Here is a 19,644-nt window from a genome sequence, read left to right on the forward strand (position 1 = left end):
ATTCTTTGGCCAAGATCAAACCAGCAATCAAAGCTTCATATTCTGCTTGGTTGTTGCTGGCTCGGAATCAGAATGTGATGGCTTGTTCGATGATTAGGCCATTCGGTCCTTCTAGCACTATACCAGCTCCCCTCCCCCCCCCCCTCTTTGTCCGAGGATCCGTCCACGTTAAGGAGTCATATGGGCTCCGAGTTGTCGGGTATGGGTGTTATTTCGGCTGCAAAGTCTACCAGGTGTTGTCCTTTGATGGATCCCCGAGGTTCAAACTGTAGTCCGAACTCAAAAAGTTCCATAGACCATGACACCATCCTTCCTACCAGGTCGGGTTTTCTAAGGATCTTGGCGATTGGGTGATTAGTTCGGACGACCACTTGATGGCTTTGGAAATATGGTCGAAGTCGGCGTGATGCCGTGAGCAGGGCCAAGGCTACTTTTTCGATTTGGGAATATCGCTCCTCCGTCCCCTATAGCGTTCTGCTAACAAAATATACCAGTTTAAGGATTGGGGTTTCCTGTATCAAAGCGGCACTTACAATGTGATGGGATGCTGCGATATACAGCTACAAGTCAAATCCTGCTATCGGTCGCGCCATGATCGGAGGGCTGGTGAGAATCTGTTTAATAGCACCGAAGGCTTTTTCACACTCCTCATCCCAGTGCCGGATAGTGCTCTTCTTCATGTTCTTCAGAATAGGTCTGATGTGTTCGGCCAACCTTGGAATGAAGCGTGATAACGCTGTCATTCGGTCAACCAGACGTTGTACCTCTTTCAGGTTTTGTGGGCTCTGCATTTCCAGTATATCTTTACATTTGTTCGGGTTGGCCTAGATTCCCCTGCATGTTAGCATAAAACCCAAAAACTTTCATACCGGGACACCGAAGGTACATTTGGCTGGGTTGAATCTCATGTTATATCGTCGTATCTGGAGGAAAACTTCCACCAAATCTTTGAGGTGTTGTTCCATAGATTGACTTCTGATGACCATGTCATCTACTTAGACGTCCATGCATTTGCCGATTTGATGGTAGAAGACTTTGTCCATTAGACGTTGGTAGGTGGCTCCTGCATTCTTCAGACCGAACGACATTACTTTATAATAGTAATTTGCACGTTCGGTAATGAAGGCTGTTTTATTCTAATCTGGTTCATACATGGGGATTTGATTGTATCCCGAATATGCATCAAGGAAGCTTAGTACGGTATGTCCTGAAACCCCATCCACCAACCGATCAATGCTCGGAAGGGGATACGAGTCTTTGGGGCATGCTTTGTTAAGGTCGGTGAAGTCCACGCACATTCTCCATTGGTTGTTAGGCTTTTTTACCATGACCACGTTCGACAACCACGTTGTGTAAGTCACCTCTTTGATGAACCGGGCGTTCATTAGTTTGTTGACTTCTGTTTGTATGGCCTCCCGTTTTTCCTCCCCGAATCGTCGTTTCTTTTGCGCAAGCGGACGTGCTTCCTTGAAGATTGACAGCTTATGTGTCATCACTCCCGGACGGATCCCTGGCATATCCGCAGCCACCCATGCAAATAGGTCGACATTGGTTTTTAGTATCTTCGTCACGTTATGTTCATCTTGGGGCTCCAAACTTCCTCCTATTGTTGTGGTTTTCGAAGCGTCTGCTCCCAACTGGAATGTTTTGACATCACCTTGTGGATGTAAACGCTCGTTTATATTGGTTATGGGATCCAAGTCAATCGCAACTGTTTCGGCTCCTCTGGCTCTTCTTAGTGGCATGAAAGGAGTGACCTTTAAACTGGCAACATAACATTGTCGAGTCGTTCGCTGATCGGCCCTTACTGTACACACGGTGCCTCTTTCTGTTGGGAAATTCATAGCTAGATGAGGGGTGGATACGATGGCTCCGAAAGCGTTCAAGCAGGGTCGTCCTAGTAAGGCGTTATGTGAAGTGTTCGCCTCTACCAGTAAGAACCTGACTCTGAGCTCTCTCGCCTCCCTGCTTGTTCCGAGTCGAGTTCTTAGGTCGAGGTATCCTCGAGTATCGACTCTTTCCCCTGCAAAGCCTACAATCTGCTCATTGAAAGGGGTTATCACGTCTTCGGATAAGTCCATTTTCTGGAATGTGGTCTAGTACAAGATATTGACTGAGCTGCCTTGATCGACAAGCACTTTCCTGACATCGTAACGGGCTATCTCGGTAGTGATGACCATGGGATCATCGTGATCCGGGTCAGGAGCGTGGAAATCTGCATCCGTGAAAGTAATGTTGGGCATAGACCTAGGTTGTCGATTTATCATGTGCACCGCTTCTAAATTTCTCAGGTGTCGCTTCCGGGCGGAGGATGATGTTCCTCCTCCTGCGAAGCTTCCAGATATGGTGTCGATTCGTCCTCTGACCAACCTCTCTCTTTCTAGGTGTGGGGGTCGGCTCCGGGATCGTCGTCTGAAGGCATCCATTGACCGTCGTTGTTGTAGGTCGTCCCTTGGAGGCGATCGTTCGGGACTTCGTCGAAAGGTTTCTTTCCTGCTGGGAGTTGTTGTCCCGGTGGATGTTCTCTCCTTTATATATTTTTGGAGATATCCCACACGGATGAGTCTTTCTATTTCATATTTTACAATGTTACACTCTTCGGTGTCATGACCAAGGTTTAGATGAAGACGACATGACTTACTGCCATCAGCATTCTTTGGAGTGGCCTTCTGCCGAACGGTGAGGAGTTATGTGTGTAGCGTCTCTTCGAGGACCTTTGCTCTGGGTGCGTTAAGGGAGGTATAACGATCGTATTTAGGTATCCACCCCGATTCTTTCCGAGGAGGTCTATCAGCTTTATATTCGTTAGACGATCGTTTCATGTCCTTCTTGGTACGGCTGATAGGATTTTCTTCTTGTTGCCTTCTTCTGGAATTTCTGAGGTCCTCAATGCGTATGAATTTCGCGATCGTTGACTGGAGTTCTTCCATAGACTTTGGAGGATCTGCATACAACTGTTCAATGAAATACCCTGGCCTTAAGCATGAAGGTAAATTGTTTATTATGAACGTATGGTTCACGTCTTTCACGCGTCTGGCCGTCTCATTGTATCTTTGCATGAAAGCTTTCAGGGTTTCATCTTTCTCCTGTTTAGTGTTTATGAGTTCAGCCAGAGTTATTTCCGGTTTTTTATTGGTAGCATACTGCTTTCGGAAAAGAACTTCTACGGTAGCGAAACAATCCACTGAATTTTAAGGGAGGGTGTGATACCATTCTAGTGCCTAATCTTTCAGGGATAACGAAAATGCTCGACATATGACTGGATCGTTATCTGTGTAGAACACCATGGCATCTATAAAGTTGCGGAGATGGTTGTCCGGATCTGTTGAGCCATCGTATCTTTCTAACGTTAGAGGGGGTTTTTCTGGCATATTAGCTTGCATGATGGCTTCTGTAAATGGAAGTAAGTTGGTGAGCCGCAGAGAAGTGGGCCCCTTCCTTCCTCCTCCGATAGGCTCGGATGATCCTCCATGATGGCTTGCTTCATTATTGTTCTGTCTGTTGGAGGCAGATATCTCCGGCGGAATGCGTTGCGCTCTCAACACCGCAAGTTCCTCTGTTTGTTTACACTGGATTTCATGTTGTTCTTGTATAGTCTTTGCCTGGGCTTCTATCTACGCCTGAAGCTTTTTGATTAAGTCTCGAGTGTTACTTTCTTCCATGGCTTTTGTGGTCTTTCTTGGGTACGCTAAATCTCGGCCCCACGGTGGGCGCCAAAATGTTTCGGTATAGTTATGGGGACCGAGATGCGAACTTGATTCACCAAGACCTCCTTCTTACAGTGCCATGATCCTTCTATCTTCCAGTCACACCGTGGTTCCTCCGGGAGAGAGGGTTGAGTACCTGCAAAGGCACTCCGACGCCCAAGTCAGAAAAAGGGAATCTTAGAACCTTTTTCGTTCAAAATGAATGAAAATGATCTATTTTCCACCTCTCTTGCCTTACTTGACCTCTCTAGGTCCTTTGTTTTTAACCTAAAAGTAAGATTAGCTTTTTACCTGAAAATCCGGTTAAGTGGATCATCTAGTTACCTGAACGTGACCAGTTAAGTGGATAATCTAGTCACCTGAACGTGACCGGTTATCATTGATATTTTGTCGGTTAGTTCCGTATTTTGCGTTTATGCACTTGTAACCGCCCATTTATTTGGGTTAACTGATCCAGTCTGAATGAGGCTGATCGAGCGTCTGTTGACTCTTATCTTAACTGGGCTAATTTTAAGTAACGGACGACCGTTGTTTAAGATGATCGCTATTGAGGGCGATTGACGAGTGCCCGACGAATGTCTCGCTGGCATTATCTTTCACGATGACACGATCGTTTTGTCTTGGAGGTTGACGATCGCTTGTCTGGGAGTCTGAAGATCGCTTGTCTGGGGTCTGACGATAGCTTATCTTAGAAGTTGACGATCGCTTTGTCATGTACTCGTTAATATTTGTCCTGCATATTATTACTAGCTGACCGGATGAACACAACCGTTCTGCTAATTGTTTGATCTAATGTTGATAATCGCTCGTCATTATATATTCTACCGTACAACAACGAAAAACCGAAAATTATCTGTAAGTTGTGTTTTACAATAAAAACATGCGACTATAAACCAATTTTCTTAAACCTAATTTATAATTGTACTTTTGTACAAACATTTGTTTTAACCAAAGAAAAAGGTACTATTACGGAGGTTGAGTATGTGGACTGAAACAAAAGTAGGGTCAGCAGTCATCAGAAAATCAATGCCGGTCCTCATATATCTATAAATCTGAACAAGCAAGTGCTGCTACAGTTTCGTAACTAAGAAATATTCTTCTAAATACAGTAACTCAATAAACCTACACACTCTTTCCTACTATTTTTCTTACTATAAGACGGAAAATTCAACATCTTAACCCTTCAAATTCCCACTTCTCACTAGAAAATCCACATTCTACAACTCTATTCAATCTTCCGCTGGTTTTTCACTGCCTAAAATCGTACATGCCCATCACTCATTTTTAAAGTACTTCAAGCCTCTTTATTGTTTGGAAATGTTTTAATAAATCTATCAAAAAGGCTTAAAAAGAAAAAGGACTTGATTCATAGTGCTTCTGGAAAAGCAGTTCGCATGTGGGGGTACTATCTACAATATTTTCTGAAACATTTCCACAAAATATTTACTTTTAACAGTACATAGTGGGGCAAAATACTTAAAATATTCTGAATCTGATTTTTAAATCGCAATCTTTAAAAAAAACACCATTTTAAAAACTTATTTCCTATAATTGCAATTGATAGTTTTAAAAAAAATCTGATTATGTAATACCAAACCATTGCAGAATGCAGACATCACCATCAATGCATAAGTCAAGGAAAGATGCTGCATAATTGAATTTCAACATCCAGAGCCCGTGAAGTCTTCATTAGTCTTTGATCACGTTCACATGCAGGGACCATATATCATATCAAATCAAATCCATTCATAGCAGGTAACACTCAATTCAATTCTCTTCTGTGACCAAACTAAAGTACTTTTACTTTCCTCACACATGCCACTAAATAACAATGCCGCTGACAAAAGTCATCACAGTCACGACCAAATACTAAAATTGTATAAGCAAACCAACTTGCTTTTTCTTATGTACCAAATCATCATGCTCTACCACGTTTCTTCCATTCTTTTTACATTATACTAATACAATACTAAGTTAACACCTTTAACTTGGCTCCACCAAGTACAGAATCATAACCCAAAAGAGTTAAAAACTTAGAGAATTCATTAACTGCATCAGTAAAAGATTACATTTTGTGTAGTTGGTACAATTATTTGGGGCTTAATTGAAGCTCTGAAGATGATGTGTTGTTGCATTTGCGCACAAAATAGCGATAAGCAGCAACTTTTTTCTTCCTTGAGGCAGAGTTATCAACAGAGAGTACCATTTTGCCAGCTTCTTTTGATGTGAAAGAGTTGTGGATTGCTTCTTCTGTGGCCATAATCTTCCTTGCCTCATCAACTGCTAAGGTGTAGCTACCTTCTGCAATTGGGACAAATTCAGCACTGTATTCCAGGTCCCAGCCTCCCACCACTATATCCCATGTAATTGTTGCACCACTCTATCACCCAATAACAACAAGTTAACAACAAATCTATGATCTTTTCCATATGTACCACAACACAAGCATTTCAAGAGTTCAACCACAATCATACACACACAGTGTAAAACAACTTTACATTTTCTTTCGATCACAACTTAAGATAATGACAGTGTAAATATCTTTGTAATACTGATACATTTTGATTAAATTCAATTCTTTAGCTTGACAATTCTCATAAGGGTAAATGAAAGGAATGAAGTTAAGAAAATTGTAACCTCAATTCCTTCTATTTGTATGTTCACTTTCTCTCCCCCTTTAACTGTGAACTCAGAAGCAGGTTTTGGGGGACCATTTTCCAAATCGCTGGATCGACTCAATCCACCATACCGAACAGGAATATTCTCGGGCCTTATAAATCTGAACAAAAGACAATAACCCCATCTTAAACTACAAAAGCAAGAGATATTGTGGGGTAAGAAGCATTTTGTGTGGTACAAGTCTGGTTTAACACAAAGGGTAACAAGGAAAGACAACTTCAACACAAAATAAAAAATCATGAATAAAACAAAACTTGACACAAAATTGTAAGGAAGATAAAAGTTGAGAGCCAACTTGAAATCTTTCTATGAATAAGTTTTAAAAGAAAGAAGGCGTTCCCGAATCAAACTTTCAATAAAAATTTACTTGTAGAGTGTCTCTGCAGCATTTCCCTCCTTAGAGATCAAAAACTTGCTCTTGGTTCTTTGGGTCAGAAACGGACTGAACATTGAATACAACAAGCTGAAGTACCATGGCACATTGATGAAAATCTGAAACCAAGAAAGTAGTGAAATTCACATCACACCAAAACTAAAAGGTGTAGATGACATCACAAAAATAACAAGCAAAGAACAAATGATCAGTTTGAACTAAACTTCTGTACTAAATTAAAACTAACTTGAAAAAATTAAAGAATTTCAGCAAAACTTAATACATACATTTTTCTTTCCAAGATTTTAAATAGCAGTAGCAGTTTCATCCTGTTCTTTAACAATACAAAAAAAAATGCAATCTACGCAGTCACATTGTGGTACAATCCTTGACATTGCCCATAATTGCATTCATGAAGCAGCTTTAAGATCTCGGTTTCTGTTCTTTTACATAAAAGTTTTATTTATTCTAATTTTTGTTTGCATGTTACAAAACTGAATTATCCACTGGCTTCTTGTTGTTCAATATCAAGTTGTAAGAAACCTCATTAGCTACATTTAATAAAGTCTCCACTTTCAATCACATTTTCTAGTCGACAACACTCCTGGAACAAAGAACTTGGTTGATAAAATACAAAACCACTCTAACCAACACAGAGATGGTAAGCTTACTAACACTTATCGATTTCCAGCTAAAACCAACAATATAACATAACAATGTACCTTGCGAGCTACCATTTCAGGATAGTTATCTTGGAAGAGAGAGAGTATCTGGTTAGAAGCGACCCTGAGTTCTCTCTTGGGCATGTCCTTGAGGTCAGTGACCTGAATGAGCGAGTTGACCCCACCGGGTTTGAAGTGAAGCATCTTAACCCCTCTCTCCAGAACCTGAACCCTCCACCTTAAGAACCTCTTCAGCTTCTCCTCATCCCCGAACACTCTCTCATACATCTCCTTATCCTTGAACACCCCATAGGCATTGTAGCAAACAGGGTGCCCCTCTCTATCGTACCCGTGAGTGTATGCCACCACTCCTTCGAGCTCCTTGAATCCCAGTTCCTCCTCCACAATGTTGTCAGCTCCGAACTCGGTCCTCCACGCGAGGCACTTGAGGAGCATGTTAAGGGCGTCGTGGACCCTGAAGTCCCTCGCTCGGAGGAACTTCAGGAGAAGCACGTCGCCTCTGTCGCCGCCGTCGACCAGGGGCACGCCCCACATCGAAACGGGGTTGGAGGAGTCCGAGGAGGCGAGGAGTTTGTCCCTGAGGTCTTGAAGGGCCTTTTTCTCGGAGGGTTTGAGGTGGGAGACGAAGTAGGTGTCTTCTTTGAAAGAGGGGGCTGTCATGAAGGAGGTGAATGTTGTTCTCTTTGAAGGCTTTGGAGAAGCTTCTGTAAGGTCCTGGAAAGGTGTGGAAGAGGGTGTGGTGTCCATTGACGGAGAGTGGGGATGACCCAGATGGAGTTTTTGCATGGGAATGTGGAATGTGGGTTGGTTTTGTGGTAAAGGACACAGCTTTTGTACAAGGGAGAGGGATGGAAGGGAAGGGAAATGAGGACACAGAAAAGAAACAGGTTTCTTATATGCTGTTAAAGTGGTTTTTTTGGTTGCTGACCTTGTTTTTTTAACTCGATCTTCTTTTTGTGTGGGAGTTGAAGGTGTGAAAGCAAATTTGAAAGCAGGTGGAGAGAGTGAAGGCACGCGCTGGTTTGAAGCGAGAGTGAAGTGTTTCGAGATTCAAGTTTTAAGTTTCAAGTTTCAAGTTTCAAGTTTCAAGTTTTCAACTTCAACCGAGTGCAGTTGGAAAGTGATTGGGGGCAGACACCGCTTTGTCATGCATGCTAATTGAACAATTAGTAAATAAATCTTTTTTTTATTAAAATATGCTAATAATATAAAATGAAACATTATTTGTTTAGTTGTTTCTCTTAAGAAAAGACCTTAAAACATTTGACAAACAATTTCAGGTAAAGATAAACCAATATATATATATATATATATATATATATATATATATATATATATATATATATATATATATATATATATATATATATATATATATATATATATATATATATATATATATATATATATATATATATATATATATATATATATATATATATATATATATATATATATATATATATATATATATATATATATCTTGCGGAGGACAATGACAATTGTAACGAAGAGTTTATCAAACACTAACATTCATAGGAACGAATGCTACATGTTAACGAGTTTATCAAATACTCAAAATTCGTCAAAATTCAAAAAGACAGCAAACTAATTGTTAAAATTATTTGATCATCGTTATCACAAGCTTTTAAATTAAGAAAATGCCTACAATAAACACGTGTTTGTCTAGAAATTCTCCTCACGTAAATGAACTTGCTGCTGTTTATAGCGTGCTTCTATTTCCAGAAAATCAGGAGCAAATGTTATAGTGAAAATAATAATTTGATAGGCCATAGATAATTAGTTAATAAAAACATAAAGATATTACATATAAACTAACAAAAAACCATGAATGTCTTTTACGATATAAGCTTTTGCCCTAGGGCATAGGTAACCCACTGTATTTGACTTTTTGTTCTTTTTAAACATTAAAATCATTTGAACTAAATAAAAACATCCAACAAATACCGCGTTACAATGCCATAGCCCACAAGCTTTGCAGACATTGTTTGATCGAGGGACAGAACTATATTTGTCGTATGTTCGAGGGAACAACTTTTGTCTGCATATGCATATGCATATAGTTTGGATGAAATGCATGCATGTATGCTATGGCATGAATAATCAATTTATCTGATGCAGAACATTAAATTAAAAAAAGATTTGACAGAGCATAAATCACTTTCAAGTGAATTTCTTTACCAAAGATATTGATACAGTGACTAAGAAATATTAAAACTTGAAAGTGATTGCACAGATGTTTGTGCATGTATTGTCAAATATCGAACGCTGCATGTGAAACTATTGCACATCCAAGAGTGGTCACGTATTGAGCAGCAAATAATATATGTGGCCAACATTGTCTCCATTGTGACGCTGATTGAGCTTCATAATCATGCATGCATGAACAAGCAGCTTCTTGATATATAGGTCTTCTAATTTAGTTCAAGGCCACTGTTTGTGCTGGAAACTGAGCCACTCTTGGCATGACCAAAAGTATGAATAAGGTCTTGCAGGCTTTGGATTTTGCTCGCTCCAAAGCAAGAAACATTGTAATTATTACTCAGACAGCGAATCTCTCTACAGTTTCCAGTGTGGGAAGCTGAGAATATAGCGTGGTCCAGTGTCTGTGACCGTGACCATGGCTCACGCCAGGGAAATTAACTGTGATGAGTTGAAAATTTTTGGAATCACACCAATGGAAAACAGAAATCCTTTTCTATACAAATTCACTCAAGTCTATATATATATATATATATATATATATATATATATATATATATATATATATATATATATATATATATATATATATATATATATATAAAAATTAACCCTAGTTTGTAAGTGTGTGCTATGAAGCTTGCCTGACATATCATGTGTCCTCATCTCCAACACGAATAGGGCACATACATACATTCCACACATATAGGTCAAGTGTCTAATTCTAAAGTTTGTCTAACATTATTTTTGCAATGTTAATAAGGACAAGGTGAATGATTTTATGAAAACCATAAACATATTGTATAATTTTTTATATGATTATAGAAATAAATAATAAATCTTATACTATTTTTCACTTTTTCAATATTAGATAAATAAATTAAATCCATTTTCATATTAAATGACAATATAGTTAAATTGTTATATTTGACTAACTTTTATTTATAGATTATTTTAAGTATATAAATATTGATTGTTTAATTAAAAATTTACAATGATATAATATATAGACTCGTGTCTTCATTATATTTTGAAAACTACAAATATTTGTTTTGTTGTGTCATGTATACTCTAGATTATGGTTAATGGTAAATGAGATTAAGCTTTCTGAAATTTTACTGAATAGTTGTTAACAAAAGATGAAAAGAAAGAGTGGTGTGTTTTATTTTGGTTGGTGTTGTAGAGATAAAGGAAGATAGAAGAAATAATTGAGAGAGTTGCCTAAAGGAAAAGGCATAGGAAGATAGGAGTAATGGGTTTTATTGTGGGGTGGTAAGAGTGCCGTGAGACTGGAGAGTACTGGTACTGGCTTATTCAGACACAACCTGTTGGATACTCTTATACCAAGTTCCAAGACAAGCATTTTGTGTCCCCATCATAGCCACTAAACTTAGAAACATGTAGCAAGAAGGACTACTACTACTACTAATACACCTTCTGCAGAATCACATACTCTGGTTTGAAATGTCTGAAGCATTGAAAGGTCAGGAATATCTCAAATTCCTGAACATGGCTAGAAGCTAAAGTGGAAGTACACAGCCCTTTGTAATGGGTTAAATGATTTGGTTTCCAAGTTTTTAGAAGCAAAGTAATAATTTTGCAATGTGCAAGTCTTGAAGTGCAGAATGTTGGTGATAAAAAAGTGAAAAAGGAAGTTTTGGTACTGAAGCTGATGATCAGCTTTAGAGTTCAAATGCTTTTCAAGCAAGTGTGAACATTTGCCTAGACTCTCTTCACTGTCACACCTAGCTAATAATACATGGATATATAAAGATTGTTTGGTTGAAGTGATTGAAAACAAACAAAAACGATACAAAACACGTATATTGATCTCTGTTTTATCTTGCCTGGATGATTTAATAGAAAGAAAGATTGGTAACTTGTGAAATTGGGATTAAGGTAAATAATTTGCTTTATGAACTAAAAAACATCTATGAGAAACGAAAGCCAATGTTTTTATCAATTAAGGTTATAAATATTGGTAAAAAAAAAACAGAGGAAAGGGATAAAAGATAGTCTAAAATGATATAACTTTCTTCACGTGAATACATCAATGTCTTCTTAATTAGTTTTTAAAGCTAAATTCTTTTTATTAGAGCAGTATAATGATTAATGTGTTCAACAAAGGGTAAATTGTTTTTTTTTTTATCGCAAATGGTTCTTTTAATAATTTTTTTGTAAATATAAAAATTTCTTAAAACAATTTAAACAAATTTAAAGATTAAGGAAGAGAGAAAATTGTGCAGGTAATTTTTATACGGGTTCGAATCACACAGATCCTACATCCACTTGTTAATCTCAACCGAGAATTAACGTTTTACTAGCATAAACCAACAAATTGTTACAATCACAAAGAAAATAAATAAGTTGAAGGTTAGAACACTTCTCTTGTTATCACAAAAGATGAAACTCACTTCTCCTGAAACCCACAAGGGATGAACACCTCCTCCGAATGCTTCACGAAAGATAACTACCTCCCTTGAATCTTCATAAAGGATGAACAACTCCTTTGAATCTTCACAAAGGATGACAAACTTTCAACTCAACAATATATACAACACTCAATCACACTCTTAGTGAAAGTTTTCGCTCTATGCCAACACGTCAAGTTCTCAAAGCCACAACATAAGGGTTACATAAACCCTAGAAACCATACACTGCAGATAAGAGTTTCGAAATACACTTATTTTGTATGTTGTATTTTAAAATGAGAGTCTCAATCTAATTTATAAAGATCTCACTCAAGAATACCTCTAAAAATTCATTGTCAGCTAATTAACGTGTGATAATCGATTATCCACTTACGGTAATCGATTATGCATTTAATGAATGCGCAACTGTCAAAAACTTGCTTAAAATTTTTCATAATTGCTCGTGATGATCAATTATGATGATTATTGATAATCGATTATTATAAGTTGATAATCGATTATCTTGAGTATAAAATGAGGTTTTCTTATTCAAAATGAATTTTAACGCAACTTAAGGAAAACAATACATAGAATTAAAGATAAATCACATCCTATACATAAATATACTAAATTACAAAAGCTTTAACACAAGACAAGTCTTCATGAAGATCTTCTTGCAACAAGAGCACTTTAGACTTAATTTTGGACATCATCAAAACTTCTGCACTTCATCTTTATGCTAACAATCCCCCCCTTTTTCATGATGATCAAAAACTCCTTTGGTTTAAAGCTTTTTGTAACATGTACTAGTATGTAATTCATACATAACTTAAAGAAAATGGATTAGTAGACAAGAGTTAAATAAGATTAAGCCTTTAAACATACTGCTCCCCCTTTTTTATCATTATTAAAAAGAGCTATGTATGATTAAATAATTTCTCCCCCTAAATTTGAGAACTCCCCTTGATATAAGCCAAAAAAATAAGACAAGATAAACATTAAGGCAAATTTTTATTAAGGGAATTAAAACAAAACATAACATAACATGAAGATTTATGAAAACAATAAAAAAAGTGCAACAAGCAATACCCTCAAGCAATTTCTAGGATCCCCAAGTCCCTCCTAAGCTCACAAAATCTCTCTTTGGGTAATGCTTTGGAAAAAATATCGACTAATTGGTGCTTGGTATCAACATAATCTATCTCACAATCCCCTTTTGGATATGGTCTCTAAGAAAGTGCTTGGTATCAACATAATCTATCTCACAATATACTCAGCTCTATGGTGGAAAGGGTTATAGAAGCTTGTTTCTTCGAATGTCAAGAAATTAAGGAACTACCCAAGAGGTGACATGACTAATGCTTTTTCTATCTATCTTACAATCGTCATAGTCTGCATCAGAAAACCCTACAAGACTCCACAAGGATACACAACCCAAAAGACATAGTCCCCTTAAGGTACTTAAGGACACGTTTAATTGCGGTAAGGTGAGACTCTTTAGGACTAGCTTGGTACCTATCACAAACACATACACTTTCCATGATATCTGGTCTACTAGCAAAAAGATATAACAATGAACATATCATGCCTTTATACAGAGTTTGGTTTACGGGCGAACCTGATTCATCCTTGTCGAGATAACATGATGTTGCTATAGGAGTTTATGCCTCCTTAGCTTTATATATCCATTTCAAATTTCTTTAGTATTTTCCTACAATATTTGGTTTGAGAAAGAAACGTATCTTCTTTCGTTTTCTTGATTTGTAAACCAAGAAAGAATGTTAATTCACCCATCATTGACAATTCAAACTTACCCTGGATAGTCTTAGCAAAATCCTCACAAAGAGATTTATTAGTTGATCCAAATATAATATCATCAACATATACGTGGGTAAGTAGAATATGTTTTCCTACTTTTTTTTATAAACAATGTGGAATCAACTTTACCTTTATTAAATTTATTTTCTAGAAGAAAATTGCTAAAATTTAGGTGCTTGTTTTAAACTGTAAAGAGCTTTCTTTAACTTAAAGATATGATTTGGTTATTTATAATCTTCAAAATCCGGTGGTTGTTCAACAAATACATCTTCTTTTAGATAACCATTTAGGAAAACACTTTAACATCCATTTGATATAATTTAAATTTCATAATAAATGCATAAGCAAGAAGAGGGCGTATTGCCTCTAAACTAGCAATATGAGCATATGTTTCATCATAATCAATACCTTCTTCTTGATTATATCCTTTATCAACAAGCCTAGCTTTATTCTTGATGATCTTTCCATCTTCATCCAGTTTGTTTCTGAACACTCATGTAGTTCCTATCACTAGATGAGTGCTTTCTCTGGGGACTAACTCCCACACTTGATTCCTTTCAAATTGGTTGAGTTCTTCTTGCATTGCTACACACCATTGATCATCTTCTAGAGCTTCCTTGACGTTCTTAGGTTCTAACTGTGAAACAAAAACACAGTCATGTAATAATTTGCTAAGCTTATACGAGTACTTACCCCTTTTGAGATATCTCCAATAATATTGTCTAATGATAATCCTTAGGGTTGTTGCCATGTCTTAGCTAAATCTTCAAGTTGATTATTTGTCTCATCAATTGTTGTCTCCTGCAAGTCTTTTTCTTCACCTACATCTGATTCACTTGACTCAAAAGGTCTTTCCTCGAGGTCCACAATTTCATCAAAGATAACGTGCATAGATTCTTCAATTTCAAACTCCGATTAAAAACTCTATATTCTTTACTAGTTAAAGAATAACCAAGAAATATAACTTTATCGGATTTTGAATCAAATTAACCCAAATTTTGTTTTCCATTATTTGAAACAAAATATTTGCATACAAATATTCTTCAATGAGAAACATTAGGCTTTATTCCTTTAAATAATTCATAAGGAGTACATTTTAAAATAGGATGAATTCTATTTAAAACATAGCATGCAATACTCACAACATTAGTCCAAAAATGTTTTGGAATTTTAGATTCATTTAATTTTACATGGACTACATCAATGTCTTTTTAATTAGTTTTTAAAGCTACAATTCTTTTTTTCCTCTAATTCTTATACAAAATTTAATTAAGTTTCTAATTTTTAGTTGATTCAATTTATTTTTCTAATTTTTTGAAAATGATTCAATTGGATTTTTTTGTTAATTGGATATTAGATTTTATACATTAAATCACCTCACTTTAAAAGCCCAAATATTTAACTTAATTTTAATTTTTAAGTTAAGGAATTTGGTAAGTAAATTCTAACGAAAATCAAACATTAATATAATAAGAAAAGAATTTAATAGGATTATTTTAAAAAATTAGAAGAATATATAATTAAATAAAAATTAAAGATCTAATTAAATTTTATATAAGGATGATAAAAAAAATATGTTAGTTTTTTTTTATAAATAAAAAAATCAACCATGATTACTTTCATTCTAGAAAAAAAAACAATTATCCAAACGTACTCAAAAGAAATTTGGATGCGTGGTTGATTTGTTCGAATGTGAATATAATATTAGATAAATAAAATTAGATAATAATAATAATGAAGTTCAAATAGAATATTCAAATTTTGTGAATATTTCCAAAAAATGATGTTTTAATATTTATATTTTCATTTTTTTTATACGATGATTTTTTTAATATAATAGTAAGTTATATAAATTTATAATTCCTTATAAAAACAATTATTAAGATCACATACTAGATTTCTTTTACTAAAATATAATATTATTTAATCCATTCATTCAAAATAAAAATTAAAATATTTTTTAAAAAAGTTACTCAATATGAATCAAATCCAAACAATTCACCTAAATTAATCCACAGACCGAACAACTCATGTCCTATAAATAATTATATTTTCGTTTCAATTGCTTAGAGTAAGACTGAAAATAAGATCTAAATTTTTGTCTCAATTGCTCAGAGAAGGCAGGTTCACTTTTACCGCACCTGCACTTTGTTGTTGTGGGATGGAACATCATACCTCAAATATTCCTATGCAAATCTTTCTACCTCTCACTCTTCAACTACATACATCTAAAAAATTCTTCACCAAAATTGTTTAAAAAAGAAATCTCATTTTTATGTTAAAAAAATAATCAGAATCCTATTGTACCCTTTTTTTCGTACATAATAATTGTCACTAGTTATTTCAAGTAGTTAATGGATAGAACTTGCGGTAGAAGATTTCATCTTATGGCTTCATTGTTGGAGCTTGTCTATGTGCCTTTTGTTCATAAACTAGTGTTTGATATATGCCATGCAATGCTGACTGTGTATAAATCTGTTCTCCTTTCTTTTCTTTCGGTTAAGTCACTGCCCTTTCAGTAGCTTCATACATCACAAAATTTATCTCAGACTCGTAATTTTTTTCATCTCTGTTAAAGATCAAATATCATCGTACCACGCTGAAGCACGGCTTAATAACCCAGTTTCGTGTTTATATGGAGAAAATCCAGAATTTTACCATTGGTCCTCCTAGTTTAATGCTCCTCATTGATATTGTGCAAACTTCAAAGCTCCTTTTATGCATGCTTTAGACGCTTTGAATCAAACCATAAACCTTTGTTGATATTTTAAAGCACAAACCAAATTTCATCTACTTCAATCCTGACTTCATGTCATGCCTCATAAAATGCTGACATGGTAGGATCTTCAGAATGGATGTCCTTCCCCACTTTGCCATTTAACTTGTCAAGTATTCTCCATGTCACAGAATCAGGACTGAGACCATTCTTTTTCATCTCTCTGACAATCTGGTAAGCTTCACTTTTCAGACCAAGATTGCACGCACAGTTGATCAGAATATTATAACTAAATATATTCGGAGAGACCCCAGAATCTACTAATTCATACAAAAAATGGCAAGCCTCGTCAAAATTGCCAGAGCGGCAAAACCCTTTCAGAATTGCTGCGTAAACAAAATTATCATGAACCCCTGAAGGCCATATAACATTGTGCCAAAATCTCTTTGCTTCTTCTACTTGATCAGATTCACATAGACCTTCTACCACAACTGTATATGTGGTACTATCTGCCCTAATGCCATCATTTAGCATGTCATCAAGAACCATCAATGCATCATTTGGTCGCTTTAGTTTGAACAAACCTCGGAGAAGAGCATTATAAGTCACAACACTAGGCCTTATACCATTTTCAGGCATCAGCTTATGAAACAGATCTAGAGCTTCATTGATTCTTGCAGCATCCAACATACCAGAAATCAAAGTAGTGAAGGTCACAACATCAGGTGCAGCAAATTTTCCTATTAACATGTCATGCAATACCTTTGATGCTTCATCAACCCTACCCATCTTGCAAAAACCATTGATCACCGTGTTGAGGGTGATCACGTCAGCATGACACTGGGTCTCAAACATAAACACAAGTACATTCAAAAGCTCTGTCGGGTTGTTCACAAGACAAAGAGCTCTCAAGTAAATGTTGTAAATCCTAGTCTTGTCAACACCTTTCTTACTCAGCATGAGTTGCAAAACTTCCCTCGCCTTGTCCACATCAAACACTTGGCAAAGAGCTTCCACGAGTACCTTATAAGTATGCTCAGATAACACAAACCCAAATTCAGCTCCTTCCTCTAACAACTGATAAGCCCTCATACAATCACCATCCCTGCTAAGCCCATGAATGACATAATTATACGACACCTCACTTGGAACAAACCCTCTTTTCCTCATTACGTAAACAATCCTAGCTGCCCCATTATGCCTCCCAACTCTGCAAAGAGAATCCACCATCTGTCCATAAGCAAGCTCCTCAGAAAAACCACTCCCGAACGGCAACTCCTCGGCAATCCTAAACACTTCACCAAAAAACCCCTCCCTGCACAAAGAATCAACCAAATTTGCAAATGCCGCGGTCTTCACAGAATCTTCAGCTTCCGCACTCATCATCTCCCACAACTTGCACATCAACTCCCTCCCACCTTCCAGGTCTCTCTCTCGAAGAGCGCCGCGAATCAAAACACTACAAGTCACCGAATTCGGCTCCACGCCACTCTCAAGCATTTCATCGAACACCTTGCGCGCGTCCCTAAGACCACGAACCAAGCAGTACCCATTAATCAAAGTGGTGAAAGAGACAACATTTGGGCAATGGCCACGACTCTTCATGTCAAAAAACAGCCTGTGAGCGTCCTGGGGTTGATGGGCACCGCAAAACTGGTCCATCAGACGGTTGTAGTTGACCAAAGAGGGAACGAAACCGGGCTTGGAAGCGATGATGGATTGGATGAGGCGCCACGTGGCGTGAGGTGTTCGAGAAGCGAGCATGCGAGCGAGGAGGACATTGCAGGTGCGCTCATCGGGGAGGGAGCCGGAAGCGAGGGAGAGGGAGAAGCGATATTGCGCTTCGGAGAAACGGCGAGAGTCGCAGAGGGAGTGAATAGTGGTAGCGATGTTGTGTTTTGAGGGTGCATTTTGGGACTGGTGAAATGAAAGAGACGGAGAGAGGTTTGAGAATTGAAGGGAGAATGGAATGAGTTTGGGCCTGCGGAGAATTGGCGCGAAGATTATGTGCATTGTTGCAGCAGCGAGTGAAGCTGAACCAGCTGGGTTGCAGACATGTCAGCACAATTCAAAGGAAATTCCAAACTAATGACTTCTTCAAAAATCATCCCTTCCCTCTTTGCTCTTTAGACGTCACAAAGTTTCTCACCTTTTGATTCACATTTCAAGATTTGAAATTCAACTACACACCAAAATGGATCTCAAATAGTCATGTTTTATGATCTGATCTCCACAAATAAACTATTACAGTGTAATTCAAGTTTCAAAATTAAAACGGTTGAAGAATGAAATTCATTTTTATATATTCTCGTGATATTATTTTGTTAAGACGCGGAATTTAAACTAACTCTGGTGTGAAACTAAAGATTAATAAATAATCGGATAATAAGTGAATCAGTGATAAACAACAAATATTGTTAAAATGAATATAGTTAAAACGAATATAGTAAAAATGATTATAGTAAAAACGATGTATACAACAAATATTGTTAAAATGAATAAAGTAAAAACGATGTATAAACACATAAAATTCTCTATTTATAATAAAAGAAATATGAACTAAATTTAAAATATAAATAAAAAATAATAATAAATTAATTATAATTAAAAATAAAAATAATATATTTAACTGTTTTCAAAAATCTTTAAACGAATATTAGAATAATATTTGTATGGTAAGATATTTGAGTCAATCGACTAGCAACCTAGACGATCACTAAGGATAAATAAAGCATACAACAGCGACTTGTCTTTTGACCATTCCTGAACGATCGTCCATCCATTAGGTAGAGCGATCGTTCGTCATATCATATGCTTGCCATTGCCGCTTCCGACATCAATCAGTCAACGACCGTCTCTTAGCGATCGTCTGCTGATTGAACTAAATGGTTAACATTAGTTCGTAGAGTCACGTCAATCCAGTCAAAGGTCAGAAAGAAGACGTTCGATCAATTTTAGTCAAAATGGATGAACAAGCGGTTAGAAATATCTAGCCATAATATCGCCAATCTCGGAATCAACTAACCCAGTATCA

At 36.7% G+C, this 19,644-nt stretch overlaps 2 protein-coding genes across 2 annotated transcripts; both read right to left on the bottom strand.

The window, feature by feature from the left end:
- Positions 1 to 5,563: 5,563 nt before the first annotated feature.
- Positions 5,564 to 8,470, bottom strand: LOC108318872 (patellin-6). Its single transcript, XM_017549856.2, has 4 exons — positions 7,482 to 8,470; positions 6,754 to 6,878; positions 6,345 to 6,486; positions 5,564 to 6,087 (listed from the first exon to the last, which is right to left on the bottom strand). The coding sequence occupies exons 1-4, from the start codon at positions 8,226 to 8,228 to the stop codon at positions 5,797 to 5,799; spliced, it is 1,305 nt and encodes a 434-aa protein (XP_017405345.1). The 5' UTR covers positions 8,229 to 8,470; the 3' UTR covers positions 5,564 to 5,796.
- A 7,674-nt stretch (positions 8,471 to 16,144) lies between these two features.
- LOC108318874 (pentatricopeptide repeat-containing protein At3g18020) lies at positions 16,145 to 18,780 on the bottom strand. The gene has a single exon (XM_017549857.2). It carries the CDS (start codon positions 18,621 to 18,623, stop codon positions 16,707 to 16,709), a length of 1,917 nt encoding a protein of 638 aa, XP_017405346.1. The 5' UTR covers positions 18,624 to 18,780; the 3' UTR covers positions 16,145 to 16,706.
- Between the last annotated feature and the right edge of the window lie 864 nt (positions 18,781 to 19,644).

This window comes from Vigna angularis, chromosome 2 (genome assembly GCF_016808095.1).
Source record: "Vigna angularis cultivar LongXiaoDou No.4 chromosome 2, ASM1680809v1, whole genome shotgun sequence".
Lineage (NCBI taxonomy): Eukaryota > Viridiplantae > Streptophyta > Magnoliopsida > Fabales > Fabaceae > Vigna > Vigna angularis.

Coding starts and splice junctions, on each gene's coding strand:
- LOC108318872 (XM_017549856.2), bottom strand. CDS start 8,228: ATGCAAAAACTCCATCTGGGTCATCCCCACTCTCCGTCAATGGACACC. Junction 6,879..7,481: donor CTGAAATGGTAGCTCGCAAG/GTACATTGTTAT, acceptor TCTTGGTTTCAG/ATTTTCATCAATGTGCCATG. Junction 6,088..6,344: donor TACAAATAGAAGGAATTGAG/GTTACAATTTTC, acceptor ATTGGGTGATAG/AGTGGTGCAACAATTACATG.
- LOC108318874 (XM_017549857.2), bottom strand. CDS start 18,623: ATGCACATAATCTTCGCGCCAATTCTCCGCAGGCCCAAACTCATTCCA.